The sequence below is a fragment of the Bufo bufo genome, chromosome 4 (genome assembly GCF_905171765.1).
Source record: "Bufo bufo chromosome 4, aBufBuf1.1, whole genome shotgun sequence".
Lineage (NCBI taxonomy): Eukaryota > Metazoa > Chordata > Amphibia > Anura > Bufonidae > Bufo > Bufo bufo.
This window is the reverse complement of record NC_053392.1, coordinates 494,513,129-494,539,624: the sequence shown is the minus strand read 5'-3', so window position 1 is coordinate 494,539,624 and position 26,496 is coordinate 494,513,129. Positions and strand designations below refer to the sequence as shown.

General features: G+C 43.6%; 1 protein-coding gene across 6 annotated transcripts in view; it reads left to right on the top strand.

The window, feature by feature from the left end:
- The window catches only part of UTRN (utrophin), a 683,920-nt gene that overhangs the window by 135,934 nt on the left and 521,490 nt on the right, over positions 1–26,496 (top strand). For all 6 annotated transcript variants that reach the window (XM_040429574.1, XM_040429571.1, XM_040429568.1 and 3 more), the window contains 8 exons: positions 595–745; positions 8,243–8,362; positions 14,522–14,623; positions 18,250–18,357; positions 20,669–20,848; positions 21,362–21,531; positions 23,296–23,419; positions 24,909–24,996. In XM_040429574.1, the coding sequence (XP_040285508.1) occupies positions 595–745; positions 8,243–8,362; positions 14,522–14,623; positions 18,250–18,357; positions 20,669–20,848; positions 21,362–21,531; positions 23,296–23,419; positions 24,909–24,996 (1,043 nt within the window). The remainder of the gene's footprint in view (positions 1–594; positions 746–8,242; positions 8,363–14,521; positions 14,624–18,249; positions 18,358–20,668; positions 20,849–21,361; positions 21,532–23,295; positions 23,420–24,908; positions 24,997–26,496) is intronic.

The following is a 26,496-nucleotide window of genomic DNA, read 5'->3' as shown; positions in this document are numbered from 1 at the left end:
GGCGGACACCAAAACGCTGCTTGCAACGTTTTGGTGTCCGCCTGACGATGCGGAGGCAAACGGAGGCAAACTGACACAATAGAAAATGGATCCTCCCCCCCATTGACTTTCAATGGTGTTTAAGACGGATCCGTTTTGGCAATGTTAAAGATAATACAAACGGATCCGTTCTGAACGGATGCATGTGGTTGTATTATCGGTGCGGATCCGTCTGTGCAGATCCATGACGGATCCGCACCAAACGCGAGTGTGAAAGTAGCCTTAGTCCCATTCAAGTGAATGGTCCTGGGCTGCAATACCAAGCACGGCCATTATACAGTGTTCGGCGCTGTGTGTGGTATGCAGTGAGGGCTTATAGGGGTACTAATAGGGCATATAGACAGGGGTTGTCTTCATGATAATGTTCTTGAATGATGTATGTTGTAATACCCAGAATGCACAGCGTTTTTACTACCAAATGATATTGTACAGGCATGCCTAGTAGAAGGTGAGAATCTTGCCTGCAGCAGGCAATTAGCTGTAGAGATCTTATCAGAAGAACGTTCTTGCTTTACCTGGTTTAACCTGTTTTCATCTTATTTTCTTCCTGGGAAGGCTGCATGAAGTGTTGATGGATTTGCAGAGGAAACAACTGGACCAGTTGTCTGACTGGCTGACTGTCACGGAAGAGCGCATTCGCAAGATGGAGTTAAAGTCCCACGGCGAAGATTTTGAGACCTTTAGAAAACAGATTGAAGAGCACAAAGTGAGAAAACTATAGTATAGATTATAGCGTGAAGTATACAGCAAGTCACCTGTGACTTCCTCTAAACCTTCAAAGTGGAGCTCTCGCCTCTCCTGACATGTCTGCCGCCACTTGCATTTTCCATATAACAATTCTTAGCATCTATTCTTATGAGCCTGTGTCGTGCCATTCCTCTGTTATTCCTGCTAGAAGTTATGAATTAATTGGTAGCAGTTTGCAATAAAGGTCCAGCTGGGTGTTACTAGTTGGGGGGTGTCCCTGCATTGTCTTTGACTGACAGCACTGATTTGGATAGTTTCAGACCCTAACTGGTAACAACCTTTTCGGACTTTTATTGCAACCTGTTAGCATGCATTCATAACTTCTAGAAGGAATAATAAAGGAATGGCACATCATGGGGTCACAAGAATAGATGCTCCAGAATTGTTATTGCATGGGGGGATGCATGTAGTTACTAAAGCAGATGTGTCAGGGAAAATTGAGCTGTCCTATTTAAATAAATATTATGAGAACACAGAATTCCTAGGCAGAATTAAAATATCAGATCTTTTATGACAGATTCTACTCAGTATTGCAGTAAAGCCATAGAGGTAGACCATGCAGCTGCTATGGGGCCCGTGTTAAGAGGGGCTTGCTGCTAATCTCTTTCCTGCCGACACCACTAGGGGGAGCTCAGTGCAAAAATATTTTATTTTACAGCTGCCATTGAGTTCAATGGGAGCTGTAAAAAATTCCTATGCAGTGAGCTCCCCTTAGTGGTGGCTGCAGGCGGATAGATTTAAACATGTACTGTATGAAGGGACGCAGGAACATGGCACTATATATGGGAGATTCATCAGTGTATTTAATGCCAGTTGTCTGGTGTAAGCACTTTTAGATACATGGTGTTCAGAAACCAGCGGCATGTGTGTGAAGTCAGGTATAGTGGATGAGGCAACTTTATTATTTATTTAGTTATTTATTTATTATTGATTAGTTTTATTATTTATTTCGTTATTTGTTTATTATTTATTTGTTTTATTATTTATTTATTTAGTTTTATTATTTAGTTATTTATTTATAAAAAATTTCCTTTTATGTAAAAAAATTTAATTTGCCAGAAATCTCACAATAGTGTGGCCCATTCCAAATTTTGCTATTGGACCCAATGACATCTTTGTATGCCTCTGCTGTATCCTATTTAAATATTATACACTGCGGTAACTTCAAGGGATGCTACAGGAACAGTTAAACCATGGGTATTTGAAGCAGGACACTCCCATCTATGTTAGGGGTGACTTATTACTTCTATTAGTGCTCTGTCTTTATGAACCATATCAAAGAGCACGTGTCACCTCTCCTGACACGTTGGCGGTGTGTCCCTGTACACTCTGACATTGTCCAATCACTGCTGCCATTGTAAGAGTGCATGGGGACACGCGGTTTAAAAAAGGGGACTGGTAACACCCAGTTATCTAGAAATGCATCAACTTCAAATTAGTAATTGAATTCGGAATACAAGTGCCGCAAGCCCTGGAGGAGCTGAGCGGAGGATGGGAGTAGTAGTGGCTGCAATACTTATTAGTGATAGGAGGGTGTATTCTTTCTTCCCTAAGGGCACACCCTGATGTTGGGGCACCTGCCTGATGGTATTTGGGGTGCTTTTGGTGTTATGAATGTTGTACTGGTGCAAGACAGGAGATGTAGGTGCAGTGGCCGGCGTGTGATGCTGGAGTCAGTAACCAGGCCAATTGTAGACAATAAACATCTCTTTTTTTTACTAAGAATGGGAGTTGTAGTACATCCAATGATATCAAAACACAAGTCCAAGGCAACTCACAGTGCAATCTCTTCCCAATAGCTGTATATAGGCAAACATGAACAGTGATTGATAATAGGAGAAGTAGTCCCTGAGCTCCTTCTAAACACTTTACAGTCTTTCCAAGATAGTCACAGGCGTGCAGAACTCTCAAAAATAAGTATTGCAGTCCCGCCACGGGATGCAAATCCTACAAACGATGTGAAAGATGCCGTTAACTGCTTATATTTCCACATATTGTTCATAAACAGCGAATACCTTGCTAGCACGTAAAGCCTGATTATCCTGGACAGTGTATGAATGCCTTCTCCAGCCTTCCTTCTAGGATTGTTTTCTCCTGGAGCTAAACTAGCATCTGCCCTGAACGGCAGGCCGAGCTAAAACTGATGGGGCTCATGCAATCCTGACTAGAAAGCTTCTCCCTCAGAGGGAAAGCTAATTCTCTCTGCTGAGTCATACATTTCTAAACAGTGCCACCTGTAGACAGCTTTTGGGAATACATATAAAGCATAATACAAAGCATGAACAGATTAACCACCTCCGGACCGCCTAACGCAGGATCGCGTTCCGGAGGTGGCAGCCCTGCGCACAGTCACGCATATACGCGTCATCTCGCGAGACGCGAGACTTCCTGTGAACGCGCGCACACAGGCGCGCGCGCTCACAGGAACGGAAGGTAAGAGAGTTGATCTCCAGCCTGCCAGCGGCGATCGTTCGCTGGCAGGCTGGAGATGTGTTTTTTTTAACCCCTAACAGGTATATTAGACGCTGTTTTGATAACAGCGTCTAATATACCTGCTACCTGGTCCTCTGGTGGTCCCCTTTGTTTGGATCGACCACCAGAGGACACAGGTAGCTCAGTAAAGTAGCACCAAGCACCACTACACTACACTACACCCCCCCCCCCCCGTCACTTATTAACCCCTTATTAGCCCCTGATCACCCCTAATCACCCCTGATCACCCCATATAGACTCCCTGATCACCCCCCTGTCATTGATTACCCCCCTGTCATTGATCAACCCCCTGTAAAGCTCCATTCAGACGTCCGCATGATTTTTACGGATCCACTGATAGATGGATCGGATCCGCAAAACGCATCCGGACGTCTGAATGAAGCCTTACAGGGGCGTGATCAATGACTGTGGTGATCACCCCATATAGACTCCCTGATCACCCCCCTGTCATTGATTACCCCCCTGTCATTGATTACCCCCCCTGTAAAGCTCCATTCAGACGTCCGCATGATTTTTACGGATGCACTGATAGATGGATCCGATCCGCAAAACGCATACGGACGTCTGAATGGAGCCTTACAGGGGCATGATCAATGACTGTGGTGATCACCCCATATAGACTCCCTGATCACCCCCCTGTCATTGATTACCCCCCTGTCATTGATTACCCCCCCTGTAAAGCTCCATTCAGACGTCCGCATGATTTTTACGGATGCACTGATAGATGGATCCGATCCGCAAAACGCATCCGGTCGTCTGAATGAAGCCTTACAGGGGCATGATCAATGACTGTGGTGATCACCCCCCTGTCATTGATTACCCCCCTGTAAAGCTCCATTCAGATGTCCGCATGATTTTTACGGATGCACTGATAGATGGATCGGATCCGCAAAACGCATCCGGACGTCTGAATGAAGCCTTACAGGGGCATGATCAATGACTGTGGTGATCACCCCATATAGACTCCCTGATCACCCCCCTGTCATTGATTACCCCCCTGTCATTGATTACCCCCCTGTAAAGCTCCATTCAGACGTCCGCATGATTTTTACGGATGCACTGATAGATGGATCGGATCCGCAAAACGCATCCGGACGTCTGAATGAAGCCTTACAGGGGCGTGATCAATGACTGTGGTGATCACCCCATATAGACTCCCTGATCACCCCCCTGTCATTGATTACCCCCCTGTAAAGCTCCATTCAGACGTCCGCATGATTTTTACGGATGCACTGATAGATGGATCGGATCCGCAAAACGCATCCGGACGTCTGAATGAAGCCTTACACGGGCGTGATCAATGACTGTGGTTATCACCCCATATAGACTCCCTGATCACCCCCCTGTCATTGATCAACCCCCCTGTCATTGATCAACCCCCCTGTCATTGATCAACCCCCCTGTCATTGATCACCCCTCTGTAAGGCTCCATTCAGATATTTTTTTGGCCCAAGTTAGCGGAATTTATTTATTTTTTTCTTACAAAGTCTCATATTCCACTAACTTGTGTCAAAAAATAAAATCTCACATGAACTCACCATACCCCTCACGGAATCCAAATGCGTAAAAATTTTTAGACATTTATATTCCAGACTTCTTCTCACGCTTTAGGGCCCCTAGAATGCCAGGGCAGTATAAATACCCCACATGTGACCCCATTTCGGAAAGAAGACACCCCCAGGTATTCCGTGAGGGGCATATTGAGTCCATGAAAGATTGAAATTTTTGTCCCAAGTTAGCGGAACGGGAGACTTTGTGAGAAAAAAATTAAAAATATCAATTTCCGCTAACTTGTGCCAAAAAAAAAAAAATTTCTATGAACTCGCCATGCCCCTCATTGAATACCTTGGGGTGTCTTCTTTCCAAAATGGGGTCACATGTGGGGTATTTATACTGCCCTGGCATTCTAGGAGCCCCAAAGCGTGAGAAGAAGTCTGGTATCCAAATGTCTAAAAATGCCCTCCTAAAAGGAATTTGGGCACCTTTGCGCATCTAGGCTGAAAAAAAGTGTCACACATCTGGTATCGCCGTACTCAGGAGAAGTTGGGGAATGTGTTTTGGGGTGTCATTTTACATATACCCATGCTGGGTGAGAGAAATATCTTGGTCAAATGCCAACTTTGTATAAAAAAATGGGAAAAGTTGTCTTTTGCCAAGATATTTCTCTCACCCAGCATGGGTATATGTAAAATGACACCCCAAAACACATTCCCCAACTTCTCCTGAATACGGCGATACCACATGTGTGACACTTTTTTGCAGCCTAGGTGGGCAAAGGGGCCCATATTCCAAAGAGCACCTTTAGGATTTCACAGGTCATTTACCTACTTACCACACATTAGGGCCCCTGGAAAATGCCAGGGCAGTATAACTACCCCACAAGTGACCCCATTTTGGAAAGAAGACACCCCAAGGTATTCCGTGAGGGGCATGGCGAGTTCCTAGAATTTTTTATTTTTTGTCACAAGTTAGTGGAAAATGCTTATTTTTTTTTTTTTTTTTTTTCATACAAAGTCTCATATTCCACTAACTTGTGACAAAAAATAAAAAGTTCCATGAACTCACTATGCCCATCAGCGAATACCTTGGGGTCTCTTCTTTCCAAAATGGGGTCACTTGTGGGGTAGTTATACTGCCCTGGCATTCTAGGGGCCCAAATGTGTGGTAAGGAGTTTGAAATCAAATTCTGTAAAAAATGACCTGTGAAATCCGAAAGGTGCTCTTTTGAATATGGGCCCCTTTGCCCACCTAGGCTGCAAAAAAGTGTCACACATCTGGTATCTCCGTAATCGGGAGAAGTTGGGAAATGTGTTTTGGGGTGTCATTTTACATATACCCATGCTGGGTGAGAGAAATATCTTGGCAAAAGACAACTTTTCCCATTTTTTTTTTATACAAAGTTGGCATTTGACCAAGATATTTATCTCACCCAGCATGGGTATATGTAAAAAGACACCCCAAAACACATTCCTCAACTTCTCCTGAATACAGAGATACCAGATGTGTGACACTTTTTTGCAGCCTAGGTGGGCAAAGGGGCCCACATTCCAAAGAGCACCTTTCGGATTTCACAGGTCATTTACCTACTTACCACACATTTGGGCCCCTAGAATGCCAGGGCAGTATAACTACCCCACAAGTGACCCCATTTTGGAAAGAAGAGACCCCAAGGTATTCGCTGATGGGCATAGTGAGTTCATGGAAGTTTTTATTTTTTGTCACAAGTTTGTGGAATATGAGACTTTGTATGAAAAAAAAAAAAAAAAAAAAAAAATCATCATTTTCCACTAACTTGTGACAAAAAATAAAAAATTCTAGGAACTCGCCATGCCCCTCACGGAATACCTTGGGGTGTCTTCTTTCCAAAATGGGGTCACTTGTGGTGTAGTTATACTGCCCTGGTATTCTAGGGGCCCAAATGTGTGGTAAGGAGTTTGAAATCAAATTCAGGAAAAAATGAGGAGTGAAATCCGAAAGGTGCTCTTTGGAATATGGGCCCCTTTGCCCACCTAGGCTGCAAAAAAGTGTCACACATCTGGTATCCCCGTACTCAGGAGAAGTTGAGGAATGTGTTTTGGGGTGTCTTTTTACATATACCCATGCTGGGTGAGATAAATATCTTGGTCAAATGACAACTTTGTATAAAAAAATGGGAAAAGTTGTCTTTGCCAAGATATTTCTCTCACCCAGCATGGGTATATATAAAATGACACCCCAAAACACATTCCCCACCTTCTCCTGAGTACGGAGATACCAGATGTGTGACACTTTTTTGCAGCCTAGGTGGGCAAAGGGGCCCATATTCCAAAGAGCACCTTTCGGATTTCACAGGTCATTTTTTACAGAATTTGATTTCAAACTCCTTACCACACATTTGGGCCCCTAGAATGCCAGGGCAGTATAACTACCCCACAAGTGACCCCATTTTGGAAAGAAGAGACCCCAAGGTATTCGCTGATGGGCATAGTGAGCTCATAGAACTTTTTATTTTTTGTCACAAGTTAGTGGAATATGAGACTTTGTAAGAAAAAAAATAAAAATAAAAAAATCCTCATTTTCCGCTAACTTGTGACAAAAAATAAAAAGTTCTATGAACTCACTATGCCCATCAGCGAATACCTTAGGGTGTGTGCTTTCAGAAATGGGGTCATTTGTGGGGTGTTTGTACTGTCTGGGCATTGTAGAACCTCAGGAAACATGACAGGTGCTCAGAAAGTCAGAGCTGCTTCAAAAAGCGGAAATTCACATTTTTGTACCATAGTTTGTAAACGCTATAACTTTTACCCAAACCATTTTTTTTTTACCCAAACATTTTTTTTTTATCAAAGACATGTAGAACTATAAATTTAGAGCAAAATTTCTATATGGATGTCGTTTTTTTTGCAAAATTTTACAACTAAAAGTGAAAAATGTCATTTTTTTGCAAAAAAATCGTTAAATTTCGATTAATAACAAAAAAAGTAAAAATGTCAGCAGCAATGAAATACCACCAAATGAAAGCTCTATTAGTGAGAAGAAAAGGAGGTAAAATTCATTTGGGTGGTAAGTTGCATGACCGAGCAATAAACGGTGAAAGTAGTGTAGGTCAGAAGTGTAAAAAGTGGCCTGGTCTTTCAGGGTGTTTAAGCACTGGGGGCTGAGGTGGTTAAATGACATCAGATCAAGAACAGTTTGGAAGTACTCTATTCCAGGGCACTGCACAAGTATTTCCAAAAAAAAAAGAGATTTCAGAACTGGTGACAATCCCTCTTTTAGCCATTTTTACTGATGTTGTGAGGTCTGACCCGTAACACCCCATGCTCACTGAGGACCATGCGCCTGCATCTCTCTTTGTATAATGTATGCTGATGCTAATATCTGAGCGGTTATAGTTTATTTGAAAATCAGTCATTTTTGGTTGTTTCTTATTATTTACCTCATGTTTTTTCTGCAGTTTTTGATGTTATTGTGTCCTGTTTTCTAGAAATTGCAGAATGACCTGGAGGCAGAACAAGTTAAAGTTAACTCTTTAACCCACATGGTGGTGATTGTGGATGAGAACAGTGGGGATGGAGCCACGGCTGCACTAGAAGCACAGCTGCAGGTGGGTCATTTAGTGGTGGCGATGAGAACATGTTAAATAATCCAGCAAAGTTCAAAAGGTATTCATTACATGTAAGTATTATATATTTTTTTATGTCACCAGTGACCACCTTCCTGTTCATTCTGGATGTGGTCGCTGCCTAACCAGGTGGAATGAGAGTGAGGGGACTTTCTTAAGAGTGGGACCCGCACTTATCAGACATATATATTGCATCATTTAATTATCTAATTTATAGTGGGACAACCCCCCCCCCCCATGGAGATGACAAGTTCTCTTTCAAATAGTTGGTTTTATTACGGTATATGGACGTCATAGGGTGAGGTCTCTAGGGCCCTGCTCTGTTAGCCAGAAGATAGAACCACTTCAAATAATGGCTCCTACTCTCAAGGACTTGTGCAACAGTGCATTACATAGTTACATGTTCGCTTGAATGAATGCCATGTAATAGCACAGTTCTGGCAGGAGAAATATCTGGCCAGTCACATTTTTAATATATTGGAAATTGAAGGGTCGGATAAGGGACAATATGGTGGCAGAGGAAATAGGATATGAGATCAGCGGGGGTCCTGGGAGTTGGACCGCCACCAGTCTCCTATTGAGGACTTATACTGAGGCTAGGTCATCAGTAGGATAACTCCAGAGAACCACTTTAAAGGGACATTTTTTGTAAACTCTATATTCATACAAAACACATATTTTAGAATTTTTGACGTTATCTTTTTCATTTCGGCATTTCATTGCACCATTGACAATTCAATGCGGACTATTGTCCTTCTGTAGCAGTCATTGCTTATAAGACCTCTTATATAGATAGGGAATGCATTGTCAGTTTACTGCTGCTGTGAGGGGAAGATATTATCTGAAGCGTAATCTTTATGATAATAGTACATTGGTAGAATCAGGATAACATTATGATGTTCATTTGGTAGGCATTTGTGTGATGCTATGACGGAGAGAGCTAACTGAGACCGTGTACAGTCCTAAAAGTCCAAACAAAGAGGAAGTTTAAGGGGTTATCCAACCCTTATAATGGCCCCCCTAATGCCCAGAGCCCTCATTTCTGGTCCCTGCATGGGTGCTGCTGCATCTCCCCGTCGTGTGGCTCAAAATATCTGACGATGGGGAGGGGGGTCTAGCCAATAGCAGGCCGTGATAGGTATGAGCCTTCCCAGCGTCACCCGGATGCTAGTGAGGCTCATCCCTATTGCGGCCTGCTATTGGCTGCTAACTAACCACACCCCCGTCGCCACATGTTTTGATCCGTGGGATGTGGAGATGCAGCGGCTGCAATGCAGGGATCAGAAGCGGCGCAGGTGCCGGGGAGCGGGGTATTATAAGGGTTGGATCACCCCTTTAATAATACATGGATGAACTTCACAAAAAGATATCCAGAAAACCGTCCACCCATTTATTTTTTTTTAATTAAAGAAATGACATAGAATATTGACATATAGTCTGTTAATATGGGATTCAAAATATTGATGGAAGTGTCCTTTATTCAGATTAATATTGTAGAGGTCGGACCCACTAATTTTAGTGTGACCAGCCAACCATCTAAGGGCCCTATTACACTGCCCGATACGGATGGATGATAAACGCATCCATCAGCGCTCGTTTGCATTGGCCTATTTACACGGGCCGATGCAAAGTAAATGTGGGAGGAACGATTGCTACCACAGTCTTTTCCCCCCTCATTAGTTCTACTGATTAGTGCAGCACACTCCTGATTACACGGGGATATGTGCTGCCGAACGTTGTTTGTTTCCGTGACCGTTCGTGTTTTTTTTGCGGATAGGATGCAGACCCATTCATTTCAATGGGTCCGCAAAAAATGCGGACAGCACACCGTGTGCTGTCCGCATCAGTATGTCCGTTCCGTACCTCCGCAAAAATAATTGTGCATGTCCTATTTTTTTCTAGTTTGCGGACAAGTATAGGTATTATTACATCAGATCCGCCATACGGACGTCATCCTTTTTTTTTTGCGGATCCTCAATTTGCGGACCGCAAAACGCATACGGTCGTGTGCATGTATCCTAATCGTGATGGAAGATGCTGACAAACAAACTTTTGCTTGTTCATCGGGTGATCGGCTGCACAATTATATGGACCACTTATCAGGAATGAGCTGCTATGAAACTCGATAATTGGCCTGAATTTCGTTTAGTCTAAATAGGGCCTTACATTGTATGGGGCCTACAGACTCTCTTCCGATGGTAGATGTCACTGTTACATTTGCATTTTTTTATACCACATCCTGAGGTAGACTATTCCACGGTTTCACCGCACTTGTGGTGAAGAAGCCTTGTCGTCTCTTTTTCTCTAGAAGGAGGCAGAACTCCCTCCCCTGATTTATTGAGGTTTTTTTTTTTTTTTACATGGAACAGCTTTTCACCATATTTCTTATATAACCCATCTATATATTTTATATAAGTGAATCTTGCTTTGGGAGAAAAAGATTGGGCAGTTGGATTTCAACATGCCCAATCCTTTTGTTCTTAGAGAAAATAAGCCATCCCCAGAGGGAACTTAGGCTGCTTTCACACTTGCGGCAGTGTGATCCGGGGGGCAGTTCCGTCGCCGGAACTGCCCGCCGCATCCGCCGATCTGGCTGTGACTGGAAGCATTTGTGAGACGGATCCGGATGCGGATCTGTCTCACAAATGCATTGCAAGAACGGATGCGTCTCTCCGCTTGTCATGCGGACAGACGGATCTATCTTGTATCTTTTTTCACATTTTTACCGGTCTGCGCATGCGCATGGCGGAAGGACGGATCCGGCATTCCGGTATTTTGAATGCCGGATCCGGCACTAATTCATTCCTATGGGGAAAAATGCCGGATCTGGCATTCAGGCAAGTCATCAGTTTTTTTGGCCGGGGATAAAACCGTAGCATGCTGCGGTTTTATCTTTTGCCTGATCAGTCAAAACGACTGAACTGAAGACATCCTGATGCATCCTGAACGGATTGCTCTCCATTCAGAATGCATGGGGATATACCTGATCAGTTCTTTTCCGGTATAGAGCCCCTAGGACGGAACTCTATGCTGGAAAAGGAAAACGCTAGTGTGAAAGTACCCTTAGGCTGCTTTCACATTTGTGTTGTTAATTCCGGTATTGAGATTTGGCTCTTTCCATTCAGAATGCATTTTTTTTTTCCGGTATTGAGATTCTCTGCCGGATCTCAATACTGGAAAACAACAACCTAATGTGAAAGTAGCCTTACATTGCCTTCTGAGAATACATGCATGCTCAGCTGGTCGTGCATGTATATGGAGAAGTCGGGAGGAATAGCGATCTGCCAAGCAGAGCATGCATGTGTATGGGGGGTTTAGAAGGAATAGTTGTCAGCTGAAGTGTATGGCCCCCCCCAAAGTAAGTCCCATTTTGTCTGTTTTTTTATTTTTTTACTTTGTGCCGTTGATAATAACCACTCAATCTCGAAATGTCTTTCATATGCTTTAGAATTTGTGCTATTTCCACATAATTATTTTCTCCTTTATATGTAATACACATTTCATAAGAAATAACAGATTGGGATGCATTAGAGTAAACAATTTATATAGGAAGCCGAGCAGAAAATTCTATAACTATAGTCCTTAAAGCCAGAAGTAGCGGCATCTGCAGGATAGCAATTTCTAGGTAATTTCTTTTATAATGAGTTTTTGTAAATAACACGGACCTGTGTATCTATTGGGGGTATATAGCGGTCCCCTCGCCAGGCATATTAGCGGAACAGAACTGATGATGTCAATCTTTAATAGATGCCTGTACACTACAAATACTTAACCCGATTGGAGGTGGTGAGTATCGTAGGGTCCTTGTAATGCTGGCACTATACTGGCATTGAAACTAGTGGGGATCATTTACCTACGACTGGTCTTTCATATGCCAATCCGCTGGCTTAAGATGCAACCATTTAGTTAAGAGATGCAGGCCCCTTAATAGATTTCCGTGTGCCAGAAACCGTCGTAATTTATAGTAAATGTGTTGGGCTAAAGAGTGGTCTTCGTTAGTTTAATTAGAACCCACTGGAGCCCATACACGTGGTACTCAACCAGAGTTTAGTCGCGTTGCAACCGAAGCACAACCGCGCCGTTTGGTTGTACCCTCAGGTGAATGGGCCTGGGCTGCAGTGTATGGCACTGTGCTTGGGCAGCTGTGAGGTGTGCCACTTCAAACATCTGATCAGCGGGGGTGCTGGTTGTCAGACCCCCACTGATCAGATATTGATAACCGATCCCGAGGAGAGGTCATCAGTATTGTACTGTCAGAAAACTGCTGACGAAACCATCATCAGACCCCCTTCTCCTATACATGCCAGTCCCATGCAGGTATTAAACACACACCTGGTATTCAAGACCTGATGAAAAGTATGGGAATGTATATTGAAACCAGTAAGAGGCTGAGGACTGGGGTGTAAAAAGCGTAGAAAACCAATGTCCTCCATTCCAGGAGAATGTAGTTATTCTAAGTAGCAGTGGGTGGTTGTCGGTTTCCTGCAGGGCATTGGCTAATTTTGTTATTGCAGTCAATCAAATGTGCAGAGCGGAAAGCACAGTGAAGAGGGTAAGCGGGTGAATTAGATGCACGAGATTGTGTTTGCCTGATATAGACTGGACTGAAACTTGGAGGCATACGGTACAGGCGTTCAAGGATGTTCTTTTTTTTTTTAAGGCTACATGCACACGACTGTGGTGTGTTTTGGCGGTCCACAAATTGCGGATCCGCAAAACATGGATGGCGTCCGTGTGCGTTCCGCAATTTGCGGGACGGCGCGGGCAGCCATTGATATAACTGCCTATTCTTGTCCGCAAAACGGACAAGAATAGGACAGGTTATATATTTTTTGCGGACCGCGGAACGGAGCAACGGATTCGGACAGCACACAGAGTGCTGTCGACATCTTTTGCGGCCCCATTAAAGTGAATGGGTCCGCATCCAAGCCGCAAAAACTGCGGACCAAAACAACGGTAGTGTGCATGAGGCCTATGACTAAGAGATCTTGAAAATTGTGTGTAATGGAAACGCATAGAAAGTTGTATTCTTGTATGTAATAAAGGAGGTTTCCGGGTAGATGATATTGATGACCTGTCTCCAGGATAGGTCATCAAAATCATATCAGTGGGGTCTGACGCCCGGCACCCCCAACAATCAGTTGTGCCCTGCAGCCTCCAGCGCTGGTACTAACACATTGAACGAAGCTGTACAAACAGCGCTGAGCTGCAGTAACCAGGCGCGACCACTGCGTGTAGACCTAAGCTGTACTTCTGGAAGCCGGACTCTGCACGCTCCATTTATTTCAGGGGGTCTCTGTTCTCCTCCTAATACTGGGACCGCCACCGATCTAATAGTTATATCCTGATTTGGTGTGGGTGTCGGACCCCTATGCATCTGATACTGGTGAACTGTCCTGAGACCAGGTCATCAATGTCATGAATCTGCAAGCCCCTTTAATTTAGGGGTATTCCATTAATTTGTGTCAGCAGCTTTGTACCCATGACACTGGCCGACCTGTTGCACGTTGCTTGGCAGCTGAAGGCATCTGTGTTGGTCCCATGTTCATATGTGTCCGCATTAAGGTTTTAATATATGCAAATGAGTCTATAGGAGCAATGGGGGTGTTGCCGTTACACCTAGAGGCTCTGCTCTCTCTGCAGCTACCATGCCTGCTGCACTTTGATTGATAGGAGCAGACAGGGAAAATGTCATCATACCTGGTCCTGTAAATCAAATTGCAAAGGGCAGGGTAGTTAGGGGTAATGGTAACGCCCCCGTTGCTCCTAGAGGCTCATTTGCATATATTAAAACCTCATTATTCTCAGCAATGCGGGCACATATGAACACGGGACCAACACGGATTCCTTCAGCTGCCAAGAGCACGTAACAGGTCAGCCAGTGTCATAGGTACAAATCCGCTGACAGATGCCCTTTAAAGGGAATCTGTCACCAGTTTTATGGTGTCCTAAATAAGGCCAACATAAACTAGTGACCGATCCCCTTAGCAAAATGCTGGCACACTTTCTTTAATTGACCCAGCCATTTTGCCAAAATCTTGTATTGAACAGCTCCGGCACATGCCAACGAGTCCCCACATTCAGGAGCTCCGATCATAGAGGAAAAGTGTATCTCTGAAGTATCTTCATTCTTCATTGCAGAGACTGGGAGAAAGATGGGCAGCCGTGTGCCGCTGGACGGAGGAGCACTGGAGCAAGCTGCAGGGAATCCTCATCCCCTGGCAGAAACTGTTAGAGGAACAGGTAAGAAGTAGAGGACTCTCGTAGTATGCTGTCCTATCGGTGCAATATAGGTCACGTATAGTAAAGAAAAAAATACCCTAATGAATCCATCAAACATAACGCTAATGACAAACCCGTCATATCCATCATGTACCCTGTAAAAACGGAAGTCATGACAACAGTGTAAAAAAACCTTGCTTGTGCGATGAGGCAATATTCGGATCACTTGACCGATCCTTGTTGAAGTTTTACTAAGTTTCTGGGTATGGTATTAATGAGGAGAATTGGTCTTTTAATGGGGAACAGGCCACCGAATTTCTAGTTGTCGTGACAAGACAGATTGCCCAACCACCAACATTTTCATTTGACGCCTGGTTCTTCTCACAAGATATGCCCGTGCAGTCTGCCAATGCAGCCATGCTTTCCTGGATGAGCCAGGATTGGCTTAGTTATGGATGTGTGGCACCATTATAAAAGGAATACTTTTTCATGACAGTGTGGTCTACAGTAACTAGCTTGTAGACAGGACGTACTGGCCGTACACCCTAAAAAAAGGAAATTTCCTGGTGGGCCAATGCCCAGAGGGGACGCCCATGCCCTTCTTACTGCCGCTGGCATGGTACATAATGATCTGATACTTATTAACACTGGGGGTATCCGCTACTTATGTACCTGGCCGGAGGCTTCACATGCCTTCTTGAATGCAGTCACACAGTAGAATACTGTAGCGGGGCATGGAAGCCAATGGCTCTCTGCTCCGCTGCTCATCCCTATAGGCCACTATGTGAGGCAGTGTACAAATGGCGCAGGGACACAAGCATCTCAGGATGCAGGCTGGAAAAGGCCTGTTGCCTGCACTGGAAATGGTGACTTGGACAGCACTCTGGCTTTCTTTGGCCACTTGAGGAGCATACTACACTATAGTCCAGGCAGTATGCTGAAAGTTGGGTTGGCTTGGTTCTGTGGCCCACACCTCACCTCCTACGCCCTCTGCTCCATATCTTAATTAGAGACCACTGGACGAGCAGGAGGACAGAACATGGCCACTATTGACGGCCATTACAGAGGGACAGCTTCTGGGTCTGAATATTGTGCTGCACTATGGTATTTGGTTCTGCTGAGGCAGTATATTGTGCTGCGCTGTAGTATTTGGTTCTGCTGAGGCAGTATATTGTGCTGCGCTGTGCTATTTTGTTCTGCTGAGGCAGTATATTTTGCTGCACTATGGTATTTTGTTCTGCTGAGGCAGTATATTGTGCTGCGCTGTAGTATTTGGTTCTGCCAAGACAGTATATTGTCCTGCACTGTGGTATTTGGTTCTGTTGAGGCAGTATATTGTCCTACACTGTGGTATTTGGTTCTGCTCAGGCAGTATTTTATGCTGCACTGTGGTATTTGGTTCTGCAGAGGCAGTATATTGTGCTGCACTGTGGTATTTGGTTCTGCTCAGGCAGTATATTGTGCTGCACTGTAGTATTTGGTTCTGCCAAGGCAGTATATTGTCCTGCACTGTGGTATTTGGTTCTGCTGAGGCAGTATATTGTGCTGCACTGTGGTATTTGGTTCTGCTCAGGCAGTATTTTATGCTGCACTGTGGTATTTGGTTCTGCAGAGGCAGTATATTGTGCTGCACTGTAGTATTTGGTTCTGCTCAGGCAGTATATTGTGCTGCACTGTAGTATTTTGTTTTGCTCAGGCAATATATTGTGCTGCACTGTAGTATTTGGTTCTGCTGAGGCAGTATATTGTCCTGCACTGTGGTATTTGGTTCTGTTGAGGCAGTATTTTATGCTGCACTGTGGTATTTGGTTCTGCAGAGGCAGTATATTGTGCTGCACTGTAGTATTTGGTTCTGCTCAGGCAGTATATTGTGCTGCACTGTAGTATTTTGTTTTGCTCAGGCAATATATTGTGCTGCACTGTAGTATTTGGTTCTGCTGAGGCAGTATATTGTCCTGCACTGTGGTATTTGGTTCTGCTGAGGCAGTATAATGTGCTGCACTGTAGTATTTGGTTCTGCTCAGGCAGTATATTGTGCTGCACTGTAGTATTTTGTTTTGCTCAGGCAATATATTGTGCTGCACTGTAGTATTTGGTTCTGCCAAGGCAGTATATTGTCCTGCACTGTGGTATTTGGTTCTGTTGAGGCAGTATTTTATGCTGCACTGTGGTATTTGGTTCTGCAGAGGCAGTATTTTATGCTGCACTGTGGTATTTGATTCTGCAGAGGCAGTATTTTATGCTGCACTGTGGTATTTGGTTCTGTTGAGGCAGTATTTTATGCTGCACTGTGGTATTTGGTTCTGCAGAGGCAGTATTTTATGCTGCACTGTGGTATTTGATTCTGCAGAGGCAGCATTTTATGCTGCACTGTGGTATTTGGTTCTGCAGAGGCAGTATTTTGTGCTGCACTGTGTTATTGCTAACCCTGCCTTCTTATGCTGTCCTGCCTTTTGTTAATTTGGACCTGCCTACAACAAGGATCACTTTTAGTTTTTTTTCCATTGCCACTTTAAGGTCCCAGTCCGCCCCTGATTGTATACATACAGTATTATTGACTTTAAAGGGGTTGTCCCATTATACCAACTTATTACCTGTGCACAGCATAGTTAAGTATTTGATTGGTGGGGGTCTGACTGCTGGGACCCCAACTGATGAGTGGGAGTCCCTGTGTGGCCTGAATGAATGCAGCAACAGTGAAGGAGTGCATGGCCTCTCAGTTTAGGGCTTCATTCACACAAACGTATTTTGTTTCCAGGTCTGTTCCGTTTCTTTTTGCGGATAGGATGCAGACCCATTCATTTCAATAGGTCCGCAAAAAATGCGGACAGCACACCATGTGCTATCTGCATCTGTATGTCCGTTCCGTAGCCCCGCAAAAAAAATAGAACATGTCCTATTCTTGTCCGTTTTGCGGACAAGGATAAGCATTGTTACAGTGGTTTCGCAAAAAAAGTGGATGCCATACCGACGTCATCCATTTTTCTTTTTGCGGATCCCAAAACACATACGGTCGTGTAAATGTAGCCTAAGGGTCCATTCACACGTCCGTAGAATGGGTCCGCATCCGTTACGCAATTTTGTGGAACAGGTGCGGACCCGTTCATTTTCAATGGGGCCGGAATGTGCTGTCCGCATCCGCAAAAAAATAGAACATGTCCTATTCTTGTCCGCAATTGCGGTCAGGAAATGGCATTTTCTATGAGAGTGCAAAACACATGCGGACGTGTGAATGAACCCTAACTCTGTAGGACTGCCAGAGATTAGCGAGAGCTGTAGATGGCGTCAGTTCCGCAGTCCCATAGAATTGAATAGAGTTGCAGCGAGCATGCGGGACTGTCGCCCTGTTCACTCTGGCGACACAGGGACCACTGTTCTTGTGATTGGTGGGGGTCTTAGTATTCAGATATTTATCAGTGGCTGTGATACAAAACTAGGAGTGGAGCCTAGAGATAAGGTTTGTACCTGGTTTTGGCTCACAATCACTGATGGAAATCACTGACCGAACACTGACGTGTGAATACGGCCTGACACTGCCGCACTGCTTGTTCAGAAAGGTTGACTGTGTATGCAATCAGTAGATATTGCTTTTTAATCTCCTTTTATTATTTTATGGCATGAAAAATAATATTCTGCTGTCTCTCCAGTGCTTGTTCAAGGTGTGGCTAAGTGAGAAGGAAGAGTCTCTGCGCACAGTCCAGTGGAGTAACTTCAAAGACCAGGCCGAGCTGAGCGTGAACGTGAGGAAGCTGGCGGTGAGCGCAGTATTTGTGTTATGTGAGGAATCTGGTGACGTCCATGTAGATAAGACAGGGACAGAAACCCACGGGAGGGAAGCGAGTCTTCGCTGTGAAAAAAGCAGATTAGTGTCAGCGCGTGCATCCCTTCCTGTCATTCATTGCCGTTCATTTCCTTTGACGCTGAAAAGATTGAAAGTAAACAAATGGCATTGTGCGTCTTTATCCCATTTAATTACATTTTGTGTGCATTTTACCTGTCAGTGCATCCAGTCAAAAACACTGCTGAAAAAGGCAAAATACCATGTGCTTGAAACGGCAATAATCGTCCACTGACACCGCATTATATGCTTGTAAAAGCCAACCAAGCGGATAGTTAGTATTTTTATTACTTGTGGTAGAATGTGGCACTCGTGTCCTATTAGTTGGGTGCTGTAGTTGTGGGTTCCATCCCCGTAGAAAGCGGCAATTAAAATAAACGTAGGCACGCCTCAAGATTTGTTTGAAGTATTGTGTTGATTTTTTTTTTGTTTTCGTATGCAAGGCAACTTTTTTGTGTACATGTGACCTTTCGGTCCTACATGGACCTTTTTCAAACACTAGTTGCCATAGGAAGAGAGAGAGAATAGTGATTTGAGGAAGGTGACTTCTCACCATGTGGTCTCCTTGTATTTTTATGTTGTTATTATTTTACCTCACTTTTTCCAAAAACCTGTGAATGCTGACTGTTTTAGGAAATTTCCACCTCCAGCTTATATCTAGTAAGGGAAGCTCTACCTTGTAGTCCCTTTATCAGAGTTGTGTGCTTGTATTTAGAAATTTTGTAAAAATTGAGATTTATTTTGTAACTCTGTGGCATTAGGGCTCTTTCACACTTGCGTTGTCCGGATCCGGCGTGTACTCCATTTGCCGGAGGTGGGGAGCGGGGGAGCAGTAGTGGGGAGCGGGGGAGCAGTATACTTACCGTCCGTGCGGCTCCCGGGGCGCTCCAGAATGACGTCAGAGCGCCCCATGCACATGGATGACGTGAGCCATGTGATCACGTCATCCATGCGCGTGGGGCGCCCTGACGTCACTTTGGAGCGCCGGGGGAGCCGCACGGAGGGTAAGTATACTGCTCCCCCGCTCCCCACTACACTTTACCATGGCTGCCAGGACTTTAGCGTCTTGGCAGCCATGGTAACTATTCAGAAAAAGCTAAACGTCGGATCCGGCAATGCGCCGAAACGACGTTTAGCTTAAGGCCGGATCCGGATTAATGCCTTTCAATGGGCATTAATTCCGGATCCGGCTTTGCGGCAAGTGTTCAGGATTTTTGGCCGGAGCAAAAAGCGCAGCATGCTGCGGTATTTTCTCCGGCCAAAAAACGCTCCGGTCCGTAACTGAAGACATCCTGATGCATCCTGAACGGATTTCTCTCCATTCAGAATGCATTAGGATAAAACTGATCAGGATTCCTCCGGCATAGAGCCCCGGCGACGGAACTCTATGCCGGAAGAAAAGAACGCAAGTGTGAAAGAGCCCTTAACCAACTGTTTTCCTTTCTACATATCAAGTCTGGCAAAACCTTAAAGGAGCCGTGCAACTTTTTTTTAACAGATCAAAGAGAGTGGCTGGACCCGTAGAGGTGATCATACTTACCTGGTCCCTGCCGATGGGTTTCAGCTCCATAACTCCACCGTTCCACAGGTGCCTCCGCAGGTCCTGGGTCTCTCAAAATCGACATCCTGTTTATGGAGGTCAGGTGACCGCTGCAGTCTATCACTGGACGCAGCAGTGACCGGTCACACATGCGGTATGTCATTGGCTCACGTGCAGCATGGGTGACAGGTACAGTGTCAACCTTTATGAATGAAGGAGCGGTTGAGCATGCGTGCTGGCACTCCATTGACCTCTTTGAGACTGCCAGAGATAGCCAAATGCAGTACTGAACTATCTCCAGTCAACCAACATACTGTTCAAATAGGGTATAAAAGACCCCGATTCTTGTGATTGGTGAAGATCCAGCAGTTGGATCTCCACCAATTTTAAAAGTTAACTCCAATCTAGTGGATAAGGGATAACTTGTTGTTATACCTTTGAGCCCATTGTGGCCAGAAATGTTATTTCTTGTTGGGTTATCAAATTTATTTCACTTATAAAGGGGGTGACATCAATAGTAACAGTAAATTACAGTTTATATTAAGGCAATTTCCTAACATACCAAGGAGCTGTGTTGGTGTACTGTACGACATTATTGTGGAGATGCATTGGTGTCTCAGTACATTAATATGGTACACAGGAATGCCACCCACCGTTTACTGGAACCTTCTGCATATCTATATTTCAGAGTTTAAAAGAAGAACTAGGAATGAAGCGACAGACATTTGACCATTTGCATGAGTTGGCCCAGGAGGTAGTTCTTCTTATCAGCAATTGTAAAGCATCTCAAAAACTGAAGAGCGATATGGAAGAGCTTGCCCAGAGGTGGGATGGATTGGTGCATCTTTTGGAGGACTACACAAATCAGGTAATTTAAAGTATCGATATAACTGTGAGTTGGGGAAACGTCCTCTATGACGTCCATGGGCTCTAAGGCATATGGAAAGATTTTTTATGAAACCATACAGCCACAGTCAATGAAAGCTACATGGTGTTGGTTGAATGAGAAACAGGCAGTTGGTGAGCCAACAGTATAAGGCTTTGTTCACATATGTGTTGAAGGCTATGATCAAAGCTTAAGTCGGCCCAAAAAAATTAAAATTGTGCTAATATAACTATACCCGGGGCTGCCATCAGGAAATTCAGGACCCCAAACAGACAAAGTCAATGCCACTGACAGAAACAGACGATTGGATGGGTGATAAATGGTTGTGGTTGAAATGCCCCTTGAAGTCAGCCGTCAACTGTTTTGTTGAATTCACGTCATGCCTAAATGACCAAACTGGCAGGGCAGTAGGGAAATTATAAACCGCAATATAGACTTGTAGGACATGCTTTCCATAGAGAAAACAGAAACATTTTATTGTTCTTTTTTTTTTAGGTCACAGAGTCCGTCAGCAGTTTTGGCGTGACGCAGATTACCAGGAAGGTTGTTACGGAGACTGTGACTGTGAAAGAGCACAGTACTGTTCATGTAATCAAACAAGAGCTCCCTCCTCCACCTCCTCCCAAGAAACGCCAAATCTACCTGGACGTCGACGAGAAGAAAAAGTGAGTCTCGTCATTCCAAGTGGTTTTGTTGAGCCTTAAATTTCATGTAGAGTTTTTTGCAATTGTTTTTTAACCTGAAAATTGTTAGAATTTATTTATTCAAAATGTATTTTGTAGCATCAGCTTATTCTGTGGGATTATCTTAGACACACAATGACCAGAGCCAATGTCATAGGAAGTCAGTAGAGCATACCTGTATGTTGTATGTTCTGATTGTCGGGTGAAATCCATGGAAGCAGAGAGGAAATAAACATTTCATGCAGATATTATCCTAATCATACTCGAACCTATGGCCCCCAGTGACAACCACTGAGTGATCATGCTGCTATAATATGTTGTCGAAGTGTCATCTCTTCATTATCAGAGGGATAATCCCATTCATAACCAAGAGAATTTGTTTCCTCTGCAGTAGTTCTATTTTACCCAGTGACTTTTAGGACATGTTTTTCTCGAGAGCAAATTGCCTTCTTCATCTAGTATGATACAAAACACTCAATTTTAAATGGATATTCCAGGATTTAATACTGATAGAATATCCTCAGCATAGGCCATCGATATTAGGTTGGCAGCTGAATTACACCCCGCATCTCCACCAATCATCTGCTGAAGAGTAGCTCCTGTGCCAGAACTATACAGATCCATCCAGTGTGTAGTGGAAGCAGCGCTGCAGTTACCAGCTCTGTCCACTACACACTAGGCCGTAAATATTAAAATCCTGGAATACCCTTTTAAGAATTTATTTGAAAAGTATCTTAGTAGTTGTGTTGAGTTCTTTTGAAAATGGCCAGTGTCTGTTTGGTGTAGAAAAATTAAATTGTATCCTCTCTTTACAGTATCACTAAGTAACTTAATAGTCTGTGACCCTTGTACAGAGTAGTTGACCAAATATAAACATAACTGTATGTAAGTTGGTATTTTACTCTTAGAAACCCATCCAGAATGGATACTTTCCAATGCTATGTCTTCATCAGGTCAGCTGAACACTACAAATGATCTGCAAACCCCACGCACACACTTGGCCAGACCTGTAAAGGGAAGCTTACTTACCTGCTCCTAGGCACTGGCTTCCCCGTTCCTTCTCCTCCTGGCCTGCGATGCTCCAGCTGCGCTCTCTTAATAACAGCATCCGGTTTGACGCTGCCTTTAGACATGGCCGTGGCCATGATTGGATCGCCTTGTGTCTTGTGACCATTTGTCATGACGTAAGGGGAGCCGTTGACCAGCGCGGCCAGTGATTGCCTGCAGTCGGTGTCAAGGGGTGAGGAGCCAGCGCCAGGAAGCAGGTAAGTAATTTTCCCTTTACAGGTCTGGGCAAGTGTGTGTTTTGTGCCAAACCTGCCCCATTCTTCCAAAACCCCTTTGAGGCTCATGACCGAGGGTGTATCATGACTCCATACAACCTTAGAGCCATATTACAGAACCTGGAGAAGTCAGTGGGGCCATTCTCTGCAGATTCACAGAGACATAGAAAGGAAAAGCAAAGGTATGCTCTAAAAATTGTAAAAAGTATTGTTTCTAGAGGAGAATATCTCCATAATTTGGTGCCATACAGAGGAACTCATGGTGTCTAAGAATCTGTAGGCACTGTGTGCCTCTGTACAGTCTTACAGGACTCCTGAAGAAATCCTTTTACTATCAACTGCCTTCGTAAACAATGGATCTTTTTATTAAAGTTTCTTAAGCCAGTTTTATCCAAGAAGGAACGTTTCTGATTCTTAGATCTTCGGCGCATAATGACCTCTCATTTTTCATATTTGTTCTTAGGTTTGACAGAGAATCTGCTGAGCTGTTGAATTGGATGATTAAATCCAGGGCGCTGATTCTGTCGGCGGAGATCAGTAACTATAGAAAGATTAGAGAGACCTCAGACATAAAAGACATGCTAAAGGTAAAAGGAGAAGTGGGAAGGAAATGGCCATGAATGAGGGCTTTGTCTGTGATATGCTTTGTAGCAGCTGGAGGTATGATCTATAATCTGTCCGTCCAGCACATTAATAACCACATGCCCTTAGATCAAAGTGGTTATTGGCTACCTATTTTGTCATAGGGGCTGTAAGGAAAATATCTTCTAACCGTATGAATATAAATAGAACATTTTTGGAAATGTCCATATTAATTTCATTGTAGTCTTGTCGTAAGGTCAAGTGCAGATTTGTGTATGCATCCATTTTACCGTATCAAATGGGCCCTCTTATTGTATTTCTAATTTCATCTGCATTTTTGCATGGAATTATATAATTAGGTGAATTCAATCTGAAATTTTTCATGCTTACTGATGTAGTCTTGACCTTGATGTTTCCATCCGCTTTGGTGCCCATAGACATTATTTTTTTGTTACAGTCCTCTGATTTTAGCAGGATTTGTCTGAGACTGCCAGTCCCTCTTCTAGTGTCTTGATGTCAAATGCGGAGTACGGTACATATGTATAGTAATGTACTACATCAATAGTGTTTCCCCAGCCATCATAAATTCATGTTATAACATGGATGTTAAAGGGGTTTTCCGGGAATTAAGAAAATGAAAATACTTAAAGGGAACCTGTCACCAAGATTTTGTGTATAGAGCTGAGGACATGGATTCCTAGATGGCCGCTAGCACATCGGCAATACCCAATCCCCATAGCTCTGTGTGCTTTTATTGTGTAAAAAAAACGATTTGATAAATATGCAAATTAACCTGAGATGAGTCCTGTCCCTGAGATGAGTCCAGCGTAAAGGAGCCCAGCACCGCCCCGCATCCTCAGAATCTCCTCCTTGCTCCCCGACGTCAGAAAGCTAAAGTGCCGTAATCTCTGAATGCGCGAGCTAGCGCATGCGCAGTTCCTTCCCTGAGGCTGATGCCAGCACAGGGAAGGAACACTATGAGGACACTGCGCATGCGCTAGCTCGCGCATCGCAAGATTACAGTGCTCTAGCTTTCTGACGTCTGGCAGCAAGGAGGAGATTCTGAGGATGCGCGGCGGTGCTGGACTCATCTCAGGGACAGGACACATCTCAGGTTAATTTGCATATGTTTCAAAGGGAGAATACCGCCTTACTACAGCGCCATAGAGCCCCTCATCACTGCAGCGTCCTGCCACCCACTGAGGGTCCTCCAACTTTATGCTTTTTCCTTTTCACCTATGCGGCTCAAACCGGTTGTACTGAAGAAGGCTATACGCCGAAAAATGTTTTTGACTAGAACCACCCTTTAATTTATAATAAAAGCATTGATCTTGAAAACAAAGTGGAGTACAGGAGTCTGAATTCTATATTTATAATAAAGTAATATTTAAGTATTTTCATGTTCTTAATTCCCGGAGAACCTCAGGAAGGAAATCAGTTGTACAAATTGACAGCTGTTAAAAAATGGTAACCTGTCATCTATATTCTATCTAGATTCTAGAGAAAGAAAGAGCTGACAGAACTCCCCAGTATAAGGAACTTGTTGCTACTGGACAATATTTATTGGAGCTGTGCAAGCAAGGTATGATAATTTCATTTATAAATCCATAATATTTGCCTGTGGTTTGGTTTAAATTGCTTTGGATTGCTGGAGTGCATAGACATCACAACCCCAACCATGGCCCCAATCTAAACCATCACAACCCAAACTATACGGTTTGGTCCCCTCTTTGATCTCCCCCTCACATTATCTGGGATGGATGTGGAGATGTTCTCCTTTATAAAAGTCAAGCAGTGATGTTTGGACATAAGGCATGACTATAAGTTGGGTTTTCCATTCACCCCAAATTGTTTGATGAATCCAATTCTTTCAGCCACCATGTTTGGTTCAGCTGATGCTCCAAGTTTTTTCCATTTCACATCACATACAGTGAGGCCTCATGCACACGACATTATTTTGGGTCTGCGTCCAGTCCGTATTTTTTGGGGATCGCACATGGACCCATTCGTGTGGCCTTTGCATGAATTATACAACAGGTTCTACTCTTGTCCATTTCATGGACAAGAATTGCCATTTCTATGAGGAAATTGCGGCAAGCACTGTAGTTTGCGGGCCACAAAACGGATATGGTTATGTGTAGGAGGCCTTAACGTGACATTCTGGTTGAAGAGCAAAATCACATTAACCCTTTCAGCCCCGGAGGAATTTTTATTTTATTTTTGCGTTTTCGTTTTGCGCTCCCTGCCTTCCAAGAGCCCTAACTTTTTTATTTTCCAGTTCACATAGCCATATGAGGGCTTGATTTCTGCGGGACAGGTTGTATTTTCCAACGCCACCATTTAATATTGCATATGATGTAGTGGGAAGCGGGGAAAAAATTCGAAATGGGGTGAAATTGAAAAAAAAGCAATTCCACCACAGTTTTACATTTTATTTTATTTATTTACAACGTTCGATGTACGATAAAACTGACTGGTTACTTTTATTCTACAGGTCAGTACGAATCCGGTGATACCTTATATGTATAGTTTTTCTTGCGTTTTGATAGTGCTAAAAAAAAATTAAAGTGGGAAAAAAAATCTGTTTTCTTTTTTTTGTCGACATATTTTGACCCCTATTACTTTTTTGTAGTTATCTGTACGGAGCTGTATGGGGGCTCATTTTTTGCGGGGTGATCTGAACTTTTCATTGATAGCATTCTGGGGTGTGTATGACTTTTTGATCACTTTTTATTACATTTTTTGTAGAAAATGAAGCTACCAAAAACGACGAATAGGCCATTTGGATGCTTTTTTCCGTTTTGCTGTTTGCCACATGGGGAATATAATTTTATACTTTGGGCGTTTTCGCACATTGCGACACCCATGATGTGTAGTTTAAAAAAAAAAATTGTTCTGATTTGAATTTTTATGTTTTTTTTTTTTTTTTTTTTTTTTTATAGCTCCCATAGATAACTATACATGCAATCATCTGATTGCTATTATCATAGACTCCAATGCACTTGCATTGAAATCTATAATTATTTTACTACTTTCCTATGAAGCCCTATTACAGGCAAGGGCTCCATATGAAATACTATAT